At 46.4% G+C, this 17,765-nt stretch overlaps 2 protein-coding genes across 9 annotated transcripts in view; both read right to left on the bottom strand.

Moving 5' to 3' along the window:
• GSDMC (gasdermin C) overlaps positions 1–4,760 on the bottom strand; it is a 36,226-nt gene extending 31,466 nt beyond the window's left edge. For all 3 annotated transcript variants that reach the window (XR_004972398.1, XM_036337646.1, XM_036337647.1), the window contains exons 1-4: positions 4,603–4,760; positions 4,359–4,525; positions 1,640–1,857; positions 1,117–1,300 (exon numbers count right to left, since the gene is read on the bottom strand). Coding sequence is in view for 2 of the 3 variants with exons in the window: in XM_036337646.1 (XP_036193539.1) it covers positions 1,117–1,300; positions 1,640–1,853 (398 nt within the window). In the remaining variant the exon portion in view is untranslated. The remainder of the gene's footprint in view (positions 1–1,116; positions 1,301–1,639; positions 1,858–4,358; positions 4,526–4,602) is intronic.
• Positions 4,761–9,720: 4,960 nt separating this feature from the next.
• CYRIB (CYFIP related Rac1 interactor B) overlaps positions 9,721–17,765 on the bottom strand; it is a 110,292-nt gene continuing 102,247 nt past the window's right edge. For 4 of the 6 annotated variants that reach the window (XM_036337652.1, XM_036337649.1, XM_036337650.1 and 1 more), the window contains 6 exons: positions 17,564–17,641; positions 15,844–15,960; positions 14,483–14,562; positions 13,222–13,348; positions 11,950–12,020; positions 9,721–10,433 (listed from right to left, as the gene is read on the bottom strand). In XM_036337652.1, the coding sequence (XP_036193545.1) occupies positions 10,370–10,433; positions 11,950–12,020; positions 13,222–13,348; positions 14,483–14,562; positions 15,844–15,960; positions 17,564–17,641 (537 nt within the window). In that variant the 3' untranslated portion in view covers positions 9,721–10,369. The remainder of the gene's footprint in view (positions 10,434–11,949; positions 12,021–13,221; positions 13,349–14,482; positions 14,563–15,843; positions 15,961–17,563; positions 17,642–17,765) is intronic. The other 2 variants (XM_036337653.1, XM_036337654.1) reach the window with 2 other exon arrangements.

Here is a 17,765-nt window from a genome sequence, read left to right as displayed (position 1 = left end):
CCCTCATCTGGACCACTTTACTCCTGCTCTTTGCTCCCTTTAGTCTGCAGGTCTCAGTTCAACTGTTAGCTCCACAGAGAGACCTAAATAGCCCCTCCCTCCAGCCCCTCTTCTACCAGCTCCTGACACTACCCACATCCATTTACCAAAAGTGTCTCACTGACTTTCTTTTCACATTTCAAATTGTCCTCAGAAATAGTATCCCTGAAATTGGAGCCTCTTAAACTGCTGAAAAAATTATAGGACAACTTTTATTTTCCTGCCACATACTCTTTTATACCATAAAGTCTTTGTGTTAGTTCTAATGAAAGTCTTACAACACACCAGAAATACAGAAACGGTGCCATGCCCTGTCAAAGTAATTTTCAGTCTCAATACCCTGTGATTTTTACTGGTTGCTTACTTCAGTATTTCTTTGCACTGACAGAAATACTATTTGGGCCTGGTCTGTGTGGCTCAGTAGTTGAGCATCAAACTCTGAACCAGTAGGTCACAGGTCAATTCCCAGTCTGGGCACATGCCTGGGTTGCAGGCTCAATCCCCAGAAGGGGTTGTGCAGGAGGCAGACAATCAATGATTCTCTCTCATCATTGATGTTTCTATCTCTCCCTCTCCCTCTCTCTGAAATCAATAAAAACATATTTTTTAAAAAGAAAGAAATACACTTTAAATTGAAATCTCTGTTTCTAAAAGGTCTTTTTTCACAGGCACTGAGGTAAATTAAGTCCTAGGACATTAGGTCATACTTTGTTTAAACAAAGAGTTTCAGAGCCTTTGCCTCACCTAAATTAATAATTTAACTTATTCTTTATTGCTTATTTTTCTCACTCACTGTATGTCCCCTGCCCCAGTAAATACGTTTTAGGGCAGGGATTTTTATGTCTTGGCATTACCCTATTCTCTCCAGAAAACAGCATTGTAATGAACAACTGCAACTTTAATGAAGACTTATTAGATAACTCATCACCGCTCGCTGAATGAATGAATGAATGAATGTGTGAATACCCAAGAAGGGCGGCATGATCTGGGGTGTTATTTTCTTCATTGTGAGCCTCTTTGCCCACAAGGAGACCTCCGCATGGGGCCCATTGACCAGGTCCCTCCCCTTGCCCTCACCTCTTCTGAAGCTCTGTCCAGGTTTCGTGTGGGGTGCTAACAATCTGGTACTCCAGGGAGGACCCTCGGCACACAGCAGTCTCCTCTGAGAAGCCCGCTTCTGCCCCAGCATTCACGCTCCCAGCCGCCTGCTGCTTCATGACCTCGGTGTCACTGAAGTCGGCAGACACTTCCACAGCAGCGTCTGGAAACAAACAAGGTACCTGAGGTTCAGCCAAGAATTCCCGCTGGAACAGCTGGGAAATGGCATGGAAATGGCACGACTGAGCCCTAGCTCGCCCCAGCTCTCCCACTCCACTGAATCTCAACTGAGAAGCTAACTCATCAGCCGACATTTTGAGTGTAAATTACTCCTGAGGACGTTTGAATCCACCCAGGAGCTGGATAACAGGGATACTGTCCTAACCCTAAGGAATGATGAGGTCCCCTGGGTGGGTGTCTCAGCAAGTCTTGCCTGCTGCACCCCTTCTCCCTGCACCCTTGTTTTGCAGCCCCTGCCTCCTATGCCCCTGGCTGACAATACCTGGAACCGAAGAGCCTGGTTCAAGGATGTGCATGAGGGAAACATCAAGTGGAACATCAGGTAGTTGCCAAAACCGAGAGCGAGCCTTCTTCCTCTGTATTAGAGAAAACCGGCGTATCTTGGTGGCGCTCACCAAGCATTTGACAGGTCTGAGCTCTTGGTCTCCGATCTCTTTGACCAATTTCTTGGTAGTTCTCCCAAACATGGAGGGCATGTTGCTAGGGACAGAGAGAAGGGAAGCACGAAGATGAGGTGGGTCTTACAATGAGATTAAATGAGTTTTCATGTGTCATTCAGAGAGTTGGCAGTGACTTGACTGTGTCATAGGCCTTGGTCGTATATTCACAGTGAAGTCACATGCATGTGCAAGTGAACCCCGTTAGCTTTAATGGGCCCTGGGTCTTTCTTAAATAGCTGTCCATCAGAATGGTCTTTAGTGAACAGATGAGATACTGAGACCTGAGTCCCTGCTGGGTCAGGGGACCAATGAGCACTTGCTTAACTTGTTAGAAGTGCCAAAGAGGAGGTAAGTTCCCCTCCAAAACCAAATGTACGCACTTCCTTATGCCACCACAGTTCCCATCAAGCTGGCAACACTGTACGATGGTTAGTCCCCCTGGAGGAGTGATTGTTAGTGTGTGAACTACCTGTGTTCAGTGCTGCAAAGCCCATGCTTTTTAAGTTCTTACCTAGTTTTGCTGTGACTGAAACAGAACAAGAATGTGGCCGTCACAAAGGTGGGCATGAGATGATTAAATAATGCACAGACGCCTGCATTGTTGTGCTAAGTGGACCATGATTCACCAGAAAATTATGAAATGCCTCATTGCTAAGTGTCAGGAGCTTTGGATGGGTACTCATCAATCTGTACTAATCAGCCTGTACTTGTCAACCTATAGTCATCCACCTGTAGCCATCAACCAGTACTCATCAACCTGTAGTCATCCACCTGTAGTTGTCAACCTGGATAACACTCTCATTCTGATTTTAAACACTTTCCATTTCAAAGATTAATGTCAGTAGAATGGCAGAACAGGACTTCTCAGCCCTCATCCCTCCACAGAAACAACAGTTCTGACAACTACTTGTGGATAAGAGTTCCTCTATGGGTGCCTAGAGTCCAGCAGATCAAAACCTCCAGGAATAAATGCATTTAAGAGTGGAAGCAGAGCAGTTTCACTTCCCCATGTCACCCCTCCTCCAAGGCAGCATAATTCAATCAAGACTAACCCCAAAGCCCATGCTTCTCCCCTGGGAATAGAGCACACGGAGCCCACTCCCCGCCCTGTAGGACACTCCTAACCCTGTGGCCCAGGCTTCTCCCATGGGGGAGTGAGAGCAGTCAGCCCACCACCCCCACAACCCTATGCAAGACACTCCTAAGAGGCCTGCTTCTTTTTCGTCCCACCCACAGTGCTCAGGCTGGTTGGCATGGCTGAAGACTCTGAGGGCAGGTAGATGGCACTGATAGATGAGTGGGTAGAGAAGATGTACATTTACACAGTGGATATGACTCCACCATAAAAAGAATGAAATCTTGCCATTTGTGACAACATGGATGGACCTAGAGGACATTACACTAAGTGAAATAAATCAGAAAGAAAAAGACAAATACCATATGATTTCATTTATATGTGAACTCTTAATAAAAAAAAAAGAATAAACAACACAAAACAGACCCATAGATACAGAGAATAAGCTGATGGTTGCGAAAGGGAAGAGGGTGAGGATGGGTGAAAAAAAGATGTGTCAAAGACACATCCCTTCATCATACCTGCTTGTGTGTTGTTACCCAGAATTCTTTTGCATTAGGAAGAATGGTAAGAAATGCTGATTTTTTTTTTTTGCGGGGGGGGGGGGGGGTGGTTGTCAATCTAAAACAAAGCAAAAACATCTCTACCCATTTCTCAAATCTATTCTGAACATTTCTCTCTCTATAGTATTGTTATTGCCGAAATGAGCTAGTTAATATCAATAAAGGGAAAAAAGTGAAGGGAAGGCCAGACATTATAACATGGTTATCTGGGCAGCTTCACCCTCCCTAGGGAACCACTCCCTGCAGGTCACTGGGGGAAGGGATAGAGCAAAGGGGGAGATGGGCGCATTTGTAGTAGAAGTGGGGGGATAGGGTGGGTAGGGAGTGTAGGGGGGTATTTGCCTGTCAGTCTAGCCTGGGGAACAATGGATTGGCTAGGGGGTGACCCCATCAGAAGCATGTGAAATCTTGAAGAGTTAATTGGTTAGTTTGGAGAAGCTCCTGGTTAAAACCCCAAAGAGTTCCCTCTCTCATTCGCTCTTGTTCTTTCTCGCTCTTGCTCTGTGACCCACCCTCAGCCATGTGCTCCCCTGTTCTCTCTTCATAGCCATGTTGCCTTACACAGCCCTGTGGTCCATGCCATGCTGACCTCACACACAAAATATCCAGCTGGGAACACAGCTAAGCTCGCCAGGTGCTGGATTGGACTGGACTTTAACATGGAACAGAAATTCTGGGCAGTGGCCTTGATCCTAGCCCTGCTGAAGGCAAGAATGGACTTCTTCCATGACAAGACAGAAATGGGATCTTAGAGGGGAACCCCCTTAATTTTACATCATCAATAAAGCTTTCCATGAAGCCCCATCCTCCTGTGGGGGCCTCAGGAAATTCTTTTCCTCACTCCAAGAACCCCATTTCCACAGTATCTTTTTATTCACCCCCTGGTCCCTGGTTAGAACTTACCAGTTGTATATTGTCTTGTCTTATAGAGAAAGGCTCCAATGGGTAGGGCTTCTTCCAATCTCCAGACCGCCTGAGGTTAGACAAAATCCAGAGAACAGAGAAGTGCGACTCCGCTAGTCGTGTTTTCTTCCCACCAGCAGATCCCTGACAAGTTCCAGGGCAATATCCTGTAAGAAGCAGCAGATGAAGCCCTCATCTCCTCCAGACTAGGTCTGGGGCTGAGCTCTAAATCAACCAGTCTTACCTCTCAAGTCCTTCTCAGGCAAGTGGAGGCTAGAATCTGGCAGGGTTTCTATATATACTGTATCTGCCAGCTGTCCCATAGGACAGTAGATAGGATCTCCAGAAGCAGAGCGTGTCTGTTCCTGACCCAGAGAACAGCCTGAGCAAGTCTGATTTGTGGGTTCATTCACGGATGAATGATTGCTGAAACAACTTATTTGGCTACATGCCACCTTAAACACACTGTGTAAGATGCAGCCGTGTGTCAGCAGGAAAGGTAGGAATAAGCTTCAGGAGAGAAGAGGTACATGCAGGACCCTGGGCAGAGCCTTGGTTCAATCGGAATTAATGCTACCCCTCCTGTGTGTCATGTGCTGTACAATCGATCTTACAACAATCTTTAATGGTAAAGAAAAAGGAGATTTTTAAAAGGACAAACCAACCTGCCCCAAACCCATTTACTTTCTAATTACTTCATGATCACTCCTGTGGCCTCATGGACAAAGGGAAATGCCTGGCAGAGGGGAGCCTGTGGGAGCAGGCAGTCCCAGCTCTGACGCTCAGAAGGGCAGCTGAGGGTGCTTCACAAGGCACTTATCCCCTCTTCTTCCATCCACTGTTCATGCAAGTCCCACACCTGCCCTTCCCCACCTGGGGAACGGGACAACCACTCCATGCGCCAGAGGGCTCACGGCTGTGCTTTCTACACGACCCACCAACCCGAAAGATTTCCCCGGACTGAATTTACTTTCTATAATTTGCATTGTAAAAACAACAGACTCGAAATACACAGTTTTGTAGGTACATATACCACTGTGCCACAGGCCAGCACCTGAGAGCCCTGCCCTATTCTGTGACATTCTAGAAGCCAGGAAACGTGACTCAGCTGTTTGGGGGGAGTTATGTGAGTCCAAGGAAGCCTGCAGGTTTTAGTAGGCTTCGTTTAGAACTATCATCACCATAAGCAGCCGATAGCTTTCCTTTCCCAGTTCCCTGTTCTCCATCGGGAAGCACCTCCGACATCCCAGAGGAGGGATATAAACGGGAAACCTGGGGCAGTGAGTGCAGCCACAGCTGAGCATCCCTGGTCCTCCACTGGGAACAGCCGCCAGTGGGGAAGCAGCGATCCTGGAAAAGCAGAGAAGCTCCACATTCCTCCCTGCAGTGTGCAAGCAGCACCCATGCCTCCCTCCTGGCAACCTCGCACAGGGTCTTCTGTTTGTGCCCAAGTCACAGGGAAGTGCTTGGTCCCCTGCATAAGAGTAAGCGACGCCAATTTACTTAAGGTTTCAGGGGGGACTGAGCTGGGGTGGCCACTGCCCAGCATGTTATCTTCTTGAAAATTCTCCACTAGCTCTTTTCTGGTTGACCCTGTTCACAGGTTTTCATGGAGACTTCGCTCAGCCCCTCCCTGCCTCACACCTGCTTCCCTTCCTCCTCCTCCTCCTTTATTTTCCCTTCCCCACCCCAAGGTCTTATAAGTTTTAGTCATGAGCTTCTAGGTTTCTGCTCTCCCCCGCATTTCCTCTCCCTTTCCTTATACAGAACAATGTAAGCTTCTCAGAGCCCCACCCTTGTTGAGCCAGCCAGTCGCCACGTTTCTAGGTTTTGAGTCTACACCTACACATTTTTTTTGATACCAGTGTTGGGGTAACAAGGTCAGTAAGACAGAGTTCCCGACTCCACAGACTATTAGCTTTAGTGTGGGGACACCAACCATACACCTTCTAAAAGTGGAAAACTAAAGAAAAATGGAAAGTAAGCTTGTCCTTACGCGTTCCTTGAGAGCACGGTGGCCTATATTTCTAGAATTTCTTCCCTGGAGGCCTCCACAACAGCTGCCCCGATTTGCACCACTCATGCTTCCTTCCTCTCTCCTCTTGCTTCTTCATCCATCATCTCACTCCCTACCAACCAGCCCATTTCAGAATTCCTTTCCTGGTTCCGAGTGTCAGAGCTGTTGGAAGCCATGTCACACCACTCTTGTAGACATTAACTCTGCCAGCGTCTATCTGATCGCTTTTCATCACTTCCAGGACCAACAGCCTGCCCCACCCACTATCAACACTGAACCTGGATTATCCCAATCCCCTAACTAGACTTCCTGCTTCTGCCCTGTCTACTGTCCACAAGGCAAAGGCATCTTTTCAAAAGTGCATCGAATACCTCCCTAGGGATCTAACCTTTGTACTACCTGCCAATCCCACTTCAAGTAAAAACGGTCATGATAATGACCAACGATGGCCTGCATGCACTTGACCTCACGTTCTGATGAATTCTCACTCATTCCAGCTGTTCATATGGCAGGAAATTTCTTCCTTTGGTTAGTTCCTCTACCTAGAATCTGTCCCCCCAAATAGCTAGAGTTCATCTCCTTTTGTTTCAGTTTAAGTCTTCAAGTCACTTCTAAGGCTTTCACTGTCAAATTGCAAACACACCCATCACTCATTAATTTATAACCCCTCCTAACCTTCCTTCTAGGCCTCCCTTGGTTTGAGTTGGGGCAACACACAGGCTTTCCATTTAATCTCCAAACGGGGGTCAGGGCTCAGCAGGGCCCAAAGTCTAGGCAAAGAATCTGCCCAGCCTGAAACTCACCTTCTGCAAAGCGTGTCTCCTCCTCACCATCTGTGATGTGAAGAATGTCCAGGTGGGAAGAAGTCAGGTCAGCTGAGCCGAGGGTATCCCTGCTGGAGCCTCTCACATCCCCGCACCTGCAGTCCCACACTTCCTCCTCCAGGCCAGGTGTGCCAGCTTTGCTCAGGGTGCTGTGGGGACCCCTTGCATCAGAATCACCCTGGGACTCTTATAGAAACTGAGTCCCTGACCTCACTCTATCTTCTGAACAATATCTTCTGAATCAGTCTCTAAAGGGAAACCTGGAAGCTTATTTTATTACTATACTTTTCCTATTTATTGAGATATTATTGACATATCACTCATAAATTTAAGGGGTACAATGTGATGATCTCATACACACATGTATTACAAAGTGATTACAAATTAGGTTAACACCTCCATCACCTCACAAAATTACCCTTTATTCTATGGTGATAACATTTAAGATTGACATTTGGGCCCTGGCTGTGTCGCTCAGTGCTTAGAGCATCGGCCCATGCACCAAAGGAATGCGGGTTCAATTCACAGTCAAAGGCACATACCTTGGTTGCAGGTTCGATCCCTGGCCACAGTCAAGAGCAGGGAGCAAGCAATCAATGTTTCACTTTCTCTGTGCCCCCTCCTTCCTTCCCTTCCCCTCTCCAAAAATTGACAGAAAAAAATATCCTTGGGTGAGGATTAATTAAAAAAAAAAAAAAGACATTTAGTTGTCAAATTAACTTGCTCTTACCATTAGAGGAGGGGTAAGCAAACTTTCTGTAAAGGGCCAGACAGTATTTTCACCTCTGAGGGCCACATGGCCCCGATCACAAGAATTCCCTTCTACTATCGTGGCACAAAAGTAGCCCAAAATGATACATAAATAAATCAATGAGGCTGTGTTCCAATAAGATTTTATTTATGGACATTAGAATTTGAATCTCATATACTTTACACATGCCATGGAATATTGTTCTTTTGATTTTTTCCAACCTTTTAAAAACATAGAAATGCTTCTTAGTTCACAAACACAGGCAATGTGGGCAGGCTGGCCCGTAGACTAGCTGGGAACCCCAGTGCAGAGTTAGTTCTCCCCAACACGCAGGCGTGCACTGCGCTGGCAGCAGGACCACAACAGTGATCCTTGGTCCTGGCTGTGTCATTCTTGTTTGTTTGTCCACTCAGTTCACTTGTCCTGCCTGAAATTTGTGGATGGCACAAGATCCTCAGGGTGCGGAAAGAACATCACCCATGGCCATTCTTGAGTTCTAAAGATCAAAAAATTACCCTGAAGGACGTTATGGAGGGGGGCTGGTGGAGATACCTGTCCTAGTTGCTCCTGGCTGCCATAACGAATTCCCACGAGTGGCTTAAAGCGACAGAATTTATTCTCAGTCCTGGAAGGCAGAGTTTGAGATCAAGGTGTCCGCAGGCTTGGTGCTGAGGCTGAGGGAGAATCTGGCCTGTGACGGGTTTCTTGGCTGGTAGCCGCACTGCACCAGCCTCCACCTCCATCTTCACGTGGCCTCCTGCTCTGTGCCTGTCCCCTTCCTTCTTCTTACAGAGCTGACGCTAGATTTAGGGCCACTCCAATCCAGGGTGACCTTAACTATAGACTTTAGTTTCAGCTACAAAAACCCTTTTTCCCAATAAGGTTGCATTTGCAGGTTGTGGGGGAGCATACCTTTTGGGGGTTCACGATTTAACCCAGGACAATACTCTCAGAAGGGCCCAGAAGGACCTGGAGAATGCTATCCCCAAGGCTGGTCCTGGAAAGATCAGGTGGATGTGAGGGAGGAAGATGACAGGCTCAGGGCCACCCGACCAGAGCCATGACGTGGGACATGGTGTGACACAGTCTCAACAGCAAACGCAGAGGCAGCTGGGAATGGGCGAGCATGTGCTGAGCCGTGAGGCTGCCGGGCTCCATCGGAAGGGCCACGGCTCCTGAGCTGCCCTATTGAGCCAGGTCTGGACAGAGCCTCCAGGAGCCGCGTCCACAGTTAACCCTTTTAATGGTGTCAGAGCTTCAACACTGTCCTCATTAAAGCACCGGCCTGCGTGGACTAGACAGCTTTTAAGCAGCATTTCGCACCTGCACATTCACAAAGTAAGGTTTTAGGGCCTTGAATGACAAACATGCTCGTTTTCTCCCACGTGGGGGATCGGGGACTTCAGCTCCTCCTGGGATGCCCCTCACGCTCACTCCCCTCCCCGCATGAAGGCTCTTCCTCCCACTCTGCGTCCTGCTGCCCATCCCCCTCGCTCCTGGGAAACCAGACCCCGCAAGAGTGGACGTCCTGCAGTTACTCCATCCACACGAGGTAAGCAAGGCTAGCAGTCCATCATCGTTGGTCTTACTGCCCTCGGCAAGCTTCGGAAAGCAATGAAAACGGGGTACACACAGACAATAAAGAGAAAAATGCTATTCAAAAGACCCAGCTCTCTCCTAAAAGGGAAATTGTGTAATGTGTACGTGCATTTCATAAAAACACAAGGGGAGAGCCCTGGACGCCTAAAACCAAACCTCAGGAAACCAGGCCACACTTAGAAAAATGAAAGCTGATTTTTATTTTATCAACAGCCATTCTTTAAACATGAACATGCATACGTAATACTCTACGCACACATCACAGTTTTAACGTTAGTTAATAAAGGTTAAACACACAACATACATCCTTACAAAAAGGTCAAAATGCAAACTTAAAACTTTAAACAAAAATCTTACTAATTTAAAAAAAGTTTGTGTTGGGTACCATCTGTACAACACAATTAATTTAAACATTTTCATTTGGCTGCACATAAAAAAAAAGGCAGTAGAAAATAAAGTCATTGAGGGCTTTTAAATAGCAGAGTAGGCAGTTTTGCCATGCAGGAGAAGCAATATTAAATATTAGTTTTCAAAAAAAATCCACATTTAAAAATATTTAGTTCAAGTCATAGAATTTCTCTCAGTGGAGACCCCAATGCGATGCATGATTAGCTGCCTCAGGTGGCCTATCTGAAAGGCAACCCCTCCAGGGTATAACTTGACTGATTTTGGCACAGAAAAGAAGTCTTAAGAACAAGAACATGATTAAAAAAGAGGGCAGAGGAACAGAGGGAAGAACTAAAGCGAGAGTAAATGAGAGAGTAATTGCAATCACTAAAAACTGTGCATCCGAGTCACTGCAGGCGCTCGCTCTGGAGTGTCATTGCAGCATGGATTTAATTTGCTTGGAGGTAGTCTCATCGTTCAAATGTTTTGTTGTGTACCTACCGGGAAGAAACACCCATTGCAGGGAATTAGAAAACACACATCATCGCTGGCCTCCGGCTCTACGACAAGGACAAGCCAAGGCAACCTTCTCTCAGTCAGGCCTGTCCCTTCCCGCGTCAGCTGGCTCAGGCTCCGCACTGGTCCTCCCATCGCCTTTCAGACGCAGAGCCAGCTGCTGGGAAACTGTTAGACCTGCCCTGTCCGGAAGATCTGGTTAAATTCTAAGTAAACAATTGACTGTAACTTCTCACTCAGAGGAAAATTGTTGTTGTTCTAACTCAGGGGTCGAAAAATTGTAGCTTTGAGCTGAGCATATTCTTACATGTTTAAATGGTTGCGGGGGAAGCAGGGGTATCAAAATAAAAGTAACACTTCATGTTAACATGGAAATCATACGAACTGAGTTTTTAGTTTTACTGGAACACAGACATACTGAGTCACTTCAGCATGGCCTATGGCTACCATCTCACTACGAACGCAGCTTTGAGGAGCTGGGACAGGGCCACGTGGCCCACAGAGCCTAGATCCCTGCTTCCTCGCTGCCCTCACAGAAAGGGCAGCGGCCCTGCTCCACATACTCAGCTTCAGGACAGTCTACCTACCACATCCCGTGTCCCAGTTCTCCAGGCGCCTTATTTCCAGGCAGGGGTGTTTTGCTCTAAGTTTGTAAACACAAATTAAGAATCTAAAAGGGAATCGCTAAGAGTGGTTCGTATTTTAAAAGAAGATTCATGACAGGATTCCTGTCAGAAGGAGCAGAAACCCAATAAGCAAGCCTACTATGTGCCAGGCGGCTCCAGGAGCTTACAAGCGAGCAGAGGGAGAGAGATAAGACACCTGCACGCAGACGGATAACCTGGCCGCAAAGGAGGGAAGCCCGAGCCAGGACCGACCAGCTCGCCCAGAGGCTGCGGGCCGAGGGCGGAGAGTGGGGATTACTGAGGGCACTGAAAGCCAGGGCAGGACACGAAGCAGGGGGGCAATGTGTGACTTCACTGATGGTCTGAAAGGGTCGCTCTGGGCCGAGGGAGCAGAAGGAGCAGCAGAGGGACAACCGGGGTGCTGTCACGGGGTCCAGGTGACCAAAGCTCGGGCCAGACGAGGAGCAATGGGAACAGGCCCCCCAGGCTTGAACGTGGGTATATTGTGGAGCTATCTCAGGCAGAACGTAACGCTGTATCAATCTGCCTCATAAGAATTTCACATAGACAGCTGCTTTAAGGAACGTATCATTTAAGCAGGCCCATACACAGTCTCTCCGAATTAAAGAAACTTAAACTCCATTCCTATTAAGTTCATTCCCAATCAATTTTATCTGCACTCAAGTAAATGCTTAGAGAGGTAAAGAGACAAACATATGCTTCCTAGGCAGCTGAAGCAAAGTTACCAATAAGAAGGGGATCTTTACATTCCTGAATGAACATTTACATCCACAGCCTTGTGCTCCTCCCACTCTGAAGCACGTTCTCACATGCACTTTTCCGACCCACGTGTGCCCGGACACACACCCACCTGAGAGCATTGAGAAGACCTTCTACACTATTAGGAGGCTGGTCCTTAAGAACTTTGATACAACCTTTCATCTAAGGAGAAAAGAAAACAGAAAAGGTGAGACATCTTTTTGTCAGCTAACATGACTTTCAAAACAGTAATACTTACACTAGCACCACAACCACAGAACTCACACTACAGATGTAATTACTCATAAACAGAAAAAAAAAAAATCTACTCAAGTCTTATTATTTTCAGTTTGTCAAACAAAACTTTTTAAGAACCAACTCAGTCAACCTGAAGCCACCACACCAATGAGAAAGCCCGGGTGAGCTAAGGAAGGACTTCCTAAGGGTGCTGAGTGGCCTTTAAAGGATGACACACACACACTGGCACGGAAAGGAGGCCCCTCCAGATAGACACCCCTGGCAACGTGGGCTCAAAATCCCCAAATCCTGCTCACCATTCACGAGCCATTGTAAGATTTCATTTCCCTAAACTTCCTTTCTCTTAGGAGTATTTTCCGAGGTAAATGAAAGATTAAGTGAAAAATTCCTGGGACACAGGAATCACTCAATAAATGAACTCACTTCTCTTTCCATATGATGGGCACTAATGAAGGCAGCCAGCAATCCAGACAGGAGGTGCTGAGAGCCTGCCCCGCTGGGAAAGGGAACCGGAAGACAATTCCCACCCAGCCCTGGTTATAATTCTGATGAACCAGATGTGAGAGGGCGAGGAGAGAAGTTACAAAACAGAGAAACCCAGGCCAGAGCCACAGATTATTAGAACTGGAGGAGGGAAATGCATGGTCTTCACCTTTATTCGCTGCAGCACCTTTACTGGCGCTTCATATACAGGTGGGGCAAAAGTAGGCCTACAATCGTCCGCATGGAAAATAATGCAATTAACTAATAATTACTGCAAGAATAGACTCTGTGTTTCGTGTAATTATAAAGCGAAATTTACCACCCTGCATATGTAGATATAAATCTTTTGTCTGAAATGGCCTTTGGTCAAGAGAATGAAAGGATACAATTTTTTCTTATGTCTGATTGTTTATATTGCCCAATATGCAGGAGTGTGAGGTTTCCCTACAAGGACGTGCTCTAAACGACAATACTCCCCCGGTCATTCTCCCACCGGTACACCGGCTGTAGGAGCACCGCCCGAGGAGACCAAGGGCCCCCAGGTCACAAACTAACGGTGCTGCCTGCCGGCTCTTAACGTGGAAAAGCCTCTGGCTTTCGGTTATAGCCAGTGTTGGGAATTACATAAAACAAGGCCACTTACATCAATTTTTGAGGTTTTGGCAAATGCTCCCACGGGATGTACATGGTCATAGAGTATGATGACGCCCACCATTACCCTCAAGCAGAACGACACTGTCTCTTCGTTTGTGAACCTGCTTCTGTATTCCCTGGAGGGCAGAGAAGACACGATGCATGAGGCTCATCACAAATGAATGAGCTGATTCAACTCTCAAGCTGATGCGGGAAGACGCACTGTTAACCTGTAAGAGGTGCTAACATGAAGCCGCCCCTCTCCCCTGCAGTGGCGCTCCCAGACAGGTGTGCGCAACAGTCAGCACTTTCCTCCCATGGTCTCTCCATGCACCTGAGTTGACTGCCCATTCTGCTAGCAGAGATCAGACTATTTTTGAGAAACCCCAAGTAGCCCCAAGTAAAGGTTTGGGAATAAGTGCTATCACCAATATGATGAAAAAAGTCACTAGCTTAACAGAGCGAGTGTGTCTGGGCTGATTTATCTAAACACATTACTGTATTAGTGGATTTTAATTCTCTAAAATCTGACTGGATTATTCTCTCATTTGTCCATATAAAAGGCATCATGTCCCAGCAGAAGGAGTCCCAGCCCGGGATGAAGGGTCCAGGCGCCTGTGGGGTCGGTCACTGTGCACAATCCCTTCACTCCCCAGGCCTCACTCTCCTAACGGAGGAGGAGGAGAGGAAGGAGGGCAATAGCCGCCCTCTTGCTTATAAGGTTTTCCTGGGAGGCGGCATACAGAATAGGACTTTGGAAAATGCAGAGCTCCACTAAAACGACAGTTATCTAGTAAGACCATATATTCAGGATCCAGGTGGAGTCTTTCTGCCTATGACAACATGTGGCAGACATCCTGAACGGCGTGAGAGGAGAAACCCAGTAGGGGACTCAGGCGAGTGGTGAGAAAATGAAGACTGAGAACTCATACTGAGAAAAAGGGGTTAGCAGAAAAATTCAGGAGAGAGAATGTATGAAAAGCAACACTGAAAGAGCGTTAAAACTCCTCCCCTTCGCCCCAAAGCACCAGAAAAATCTCCATTAGGAAGAGTCTGAGTTAGTCTTGCTGGTCTCAGGCATCTTAAAAGCAGCTGGACTGACACTTAACCAGAAGTTCCATGAAGCTGCCAAGTTATTTTAATTTTGCTCACATATTACGCTGGTTACCTGGGATCGCCTTAATTCCCACCTTACAATTAAGACATGTTCCCATCTGGACAACCATCCCACAGGATTATGAAAGTGAGAGACCAGCCGACACGATACTCACGGCGTTTCCAGCATCACTCTGCACACGCTGGCCATGGTGCTCAGACAGTCCGTGGTATTTTCTATGGGTAAGTTTTTATTCTGTAAAGGTGCACGGAGAACAAAGAGAGTAAAAGTGAATTAGTACATAGGTGTAAGCTAAAACCTAGCATAACATGAAAGATTGGCAACTTTAATATTTGGTTTCTACTTTCAATTTTGTAAAAAATGCACTAGATTCTAGGTACTGCTCTAAGCTCTGGGGATACAGCTACCAGCCAGGCAGCCAAGGCCTCCCTCCTGAGAGGCATGCAAATTGGGGCTGGTGGAAAGAGCGCAGCGCACAGACGGGGGCCGGGAGGCTCGGAGCTAGGTGGATTTCATCTCCAGGGAACTGGGAAGTCACTACAAACATGTAGAGCAGAGGAAGGAAATGAGGTTTCTGTTTTAAGAAGACTTTGCTGCTCTTTGGAGAAAGGACTATAATGGGCAAGAGTTCTTATAATGGAATAAGAACAGTCAGAACATGACTGCAGTAATCCATGTGAGAGGGAGGTGGGCTCATGTGGAGAGGCAGCAAGAGAGGGGTTCAGTTTTCAAATTCAGCATTTATTTTGGAGCCAATAAGACTGTCTGATGGGGTGGACAGAGGGGGTAAGATAAAGAAAGGAATTTAGGATAATAAGTCATAGTTATTTGTATAGGACCTCGGAGATACTGCGGGTTCGGTTCCAGACAACCACAATAAAGCGAGCCATACTCTTTTGACTGGTGGGAAGTCTTGCCATCAATTTGTAAAGAATGCAACATTTGTGAAGTGCAGTAAAGTGACGCATAATAAAACAAGATCTGCCTTTACAGTGGTACTCTTTTTTTTTTTTTTAAATGTTTTTATTGATTTTAGAGAGAGAAGAAAGGAGAGGAAGAAACATCAATGGGAGAGAATCAGCATCAATCAGCTGCCTCCTGCACACCCTATAACAGGAATCAAGCCCTCAACCTGGGCATATTCCCTGATCGGGAATCGAACCACTGATCTCTTGGTGCGTGGGTCGACCCTCGGCCAGTGAGCAACACCAGCTGGGCTACAGTGGAACTCTCAACTGAGACAGGAGAGACTGGGTCAAAGGCAGGGTTGGGGGAAAATCAAGACTTTGGTTTGGTCACAATACCATTGGGGTGTCAACCATACACCCAGAGGGAGGCTGCAAACAGGTGGGTCCTTGTGCACATGTGGGCCTCAGGGAAGGGGGCAGCACTCAGTGCACATATCTGGGAGTCTCCCAGCTTAGAGCTGGTATTCAGAGTCTCGGAACATGCTGGGACCATCATGTCCGCAGACAGGCAGAGGAGCGCCACAGAGAAATTCCAGGCAATGCTTACCTCTGATACAAATTTTGTTGTGGCATCACTTAAGGTTTTCAGCATCGGGGTTGCCTCGGCATAAAACAAAGACATTCGATTTGCCAGTTCATTATTTACTTCATTTTCTCCTTCTGCCTGCATGGAAAATAAGAGCACCTGACCATCAGCTCAGAGATGATTACATAGGGTCTCATTTGTACAAGACTGAGGCAGTGCTGTCTCATTCATGCTTGCGAAATTAGTTTAATAAATACTCTTAAACTATATTTTAGACTTTCAAGTAGTCTTCAAAAATAAAGATTTAAAAATGACAAAAAGAATTTTTTTTTTTAAATAACCTCTTTAAAAAATACAGAGTGGAACAAAAGTAGGTTTACAGTTGTTCTTATGAGAAAAAATACACTAATAATAATACAAAAAAAGCTCTTTTTGCATAATCACAAATGTAAATCTACTTTGCCCCACCCTGTATTTTAAATGATATTAAGCAGTGAAATAAGATACTGACAGGCTGCCTTCTGGGTACAAGGGATTACTCTACATTCGATAGAAGACAGGAAGGTGACTATGACATCGCACCCTGACCCCATTGGGAACACACAAACATCCACAATAGCATGGAGGGTGAGAGAGACTAAGTTAGACCAGAAGAAACTAAAATGGACTCATAGAAGGGTTGGGCTTTGGTAGACGATGCTGGGCAGGTTCACCCAGTCGATAAAAGTGTATTTCCACGTAACTGATTGCGTTCAGGGTACTAAGAGGCAGCAACTAGTTGAAGACAGGCTGGGAAGGAAGGTGGGGTGGGACATGGAGGGCCTTAAATGCTGCCTAACATCTTATCTGTGACGGTGAACCATGTAAAGCGTCAGAGAAAAGGAATGACAACATCCGTGTTCTAAAGAAAGCTAACTGATGACCATGGGCAGAGTGGACCATAAAATAAAAAGCCTGCAGGTCAGACAATGAGCTCTCCGGCATCAGAATGACTGCTGAAAGGAGAGTGCGAGGGGCTTTCACCTGGGATGCAGAGTTAGCAGATGACACGGGGAAGCGCTTGGAAAGATGCTTCACTCGACAAGGACCGGGCTGACTTATAACTATTGACGGCGAATGACAGTGAAAGGTGACTGATGTCTCTGGCCTTGAGGGATGGCTTTCACAGAGCACTGAGTGTTTTGCTTTTACTTTATTTGCAGGTGATACGGTGATCTCACAGCAGGAACTGGGCTCTGCACAATCTAACTAATGCAAAGGCACAGCTGCTTCTTGGCCAGCCAGACGCAGAGCCCATGACTCCAAGGCCACGCTCTCCCCTCTGCCAGCATCAGTACTACTCCCCTCCCAGGGCTGGTTCCTCCTCAGAGTATTCCATTCGATGAATATGGGGACAAACTCAAAAGCACCAATTCACAAATTGTTATGTCGTTAAAATGAGACTACACAGAGAAATCCGGTATTAATGTCACACAGACAAAAATAATTTTATTGTAGTCGTAGGAATTTAAGGGAAAAAGTGTGTATGTGTGTGGGGGGCGGGGGGGCGGGGGGGGGGCAGGTTGTTCAATACCATATGGTTTCCTACATTTTGCTCTTTCTTCCCACACCTGTGGTTGCCCACAGCTTACTTACTAGCTTTAATTTTATCAGAATGAATGAGCAAATGAACAAATAAAAGAAGAACTTGAACTGAGAGATGAGTTATTATTACCACCCCTAATTCAATGTGTTAACTTACTGGAACGTTATTAATCCGCATACGACTCAATGTTCTTCTATAATAGCTGAAATCATTCTGTATGGCAGGATTTGTCATCTAAAGAAGACAGTTGTGAAAGAAAAATGGAGTAGGTACTAAATGATACTGAAAAAATTAAGTGAAAATCTACTAAATACAGTTTTAACTAATGAAGTAGCAGTCCCAATTTGTAATAACATTT

Source organism: Myotis myotis, unplaced genomic scaffold (genome assembly GCF_014108235.1).
Source record: "Myotis myotis isolate mMyoMyo1 unplaced genomic scaffold, mMyoMyo1.p scaffold_m19_p_16, whole genome shotgun sequence".
NCBI classification, from domain to species: domain Eukaryota; kingdom Metazoa; phylum Chordata; class Mammalia; order Chiroptera; family Vespertilionidae; genus Myotis; species Myotis myotis.
Note: the sequence above shows the minus strand (reverse complement) of the source record. Positions and strands in the feature narration are given on the sequence as shown.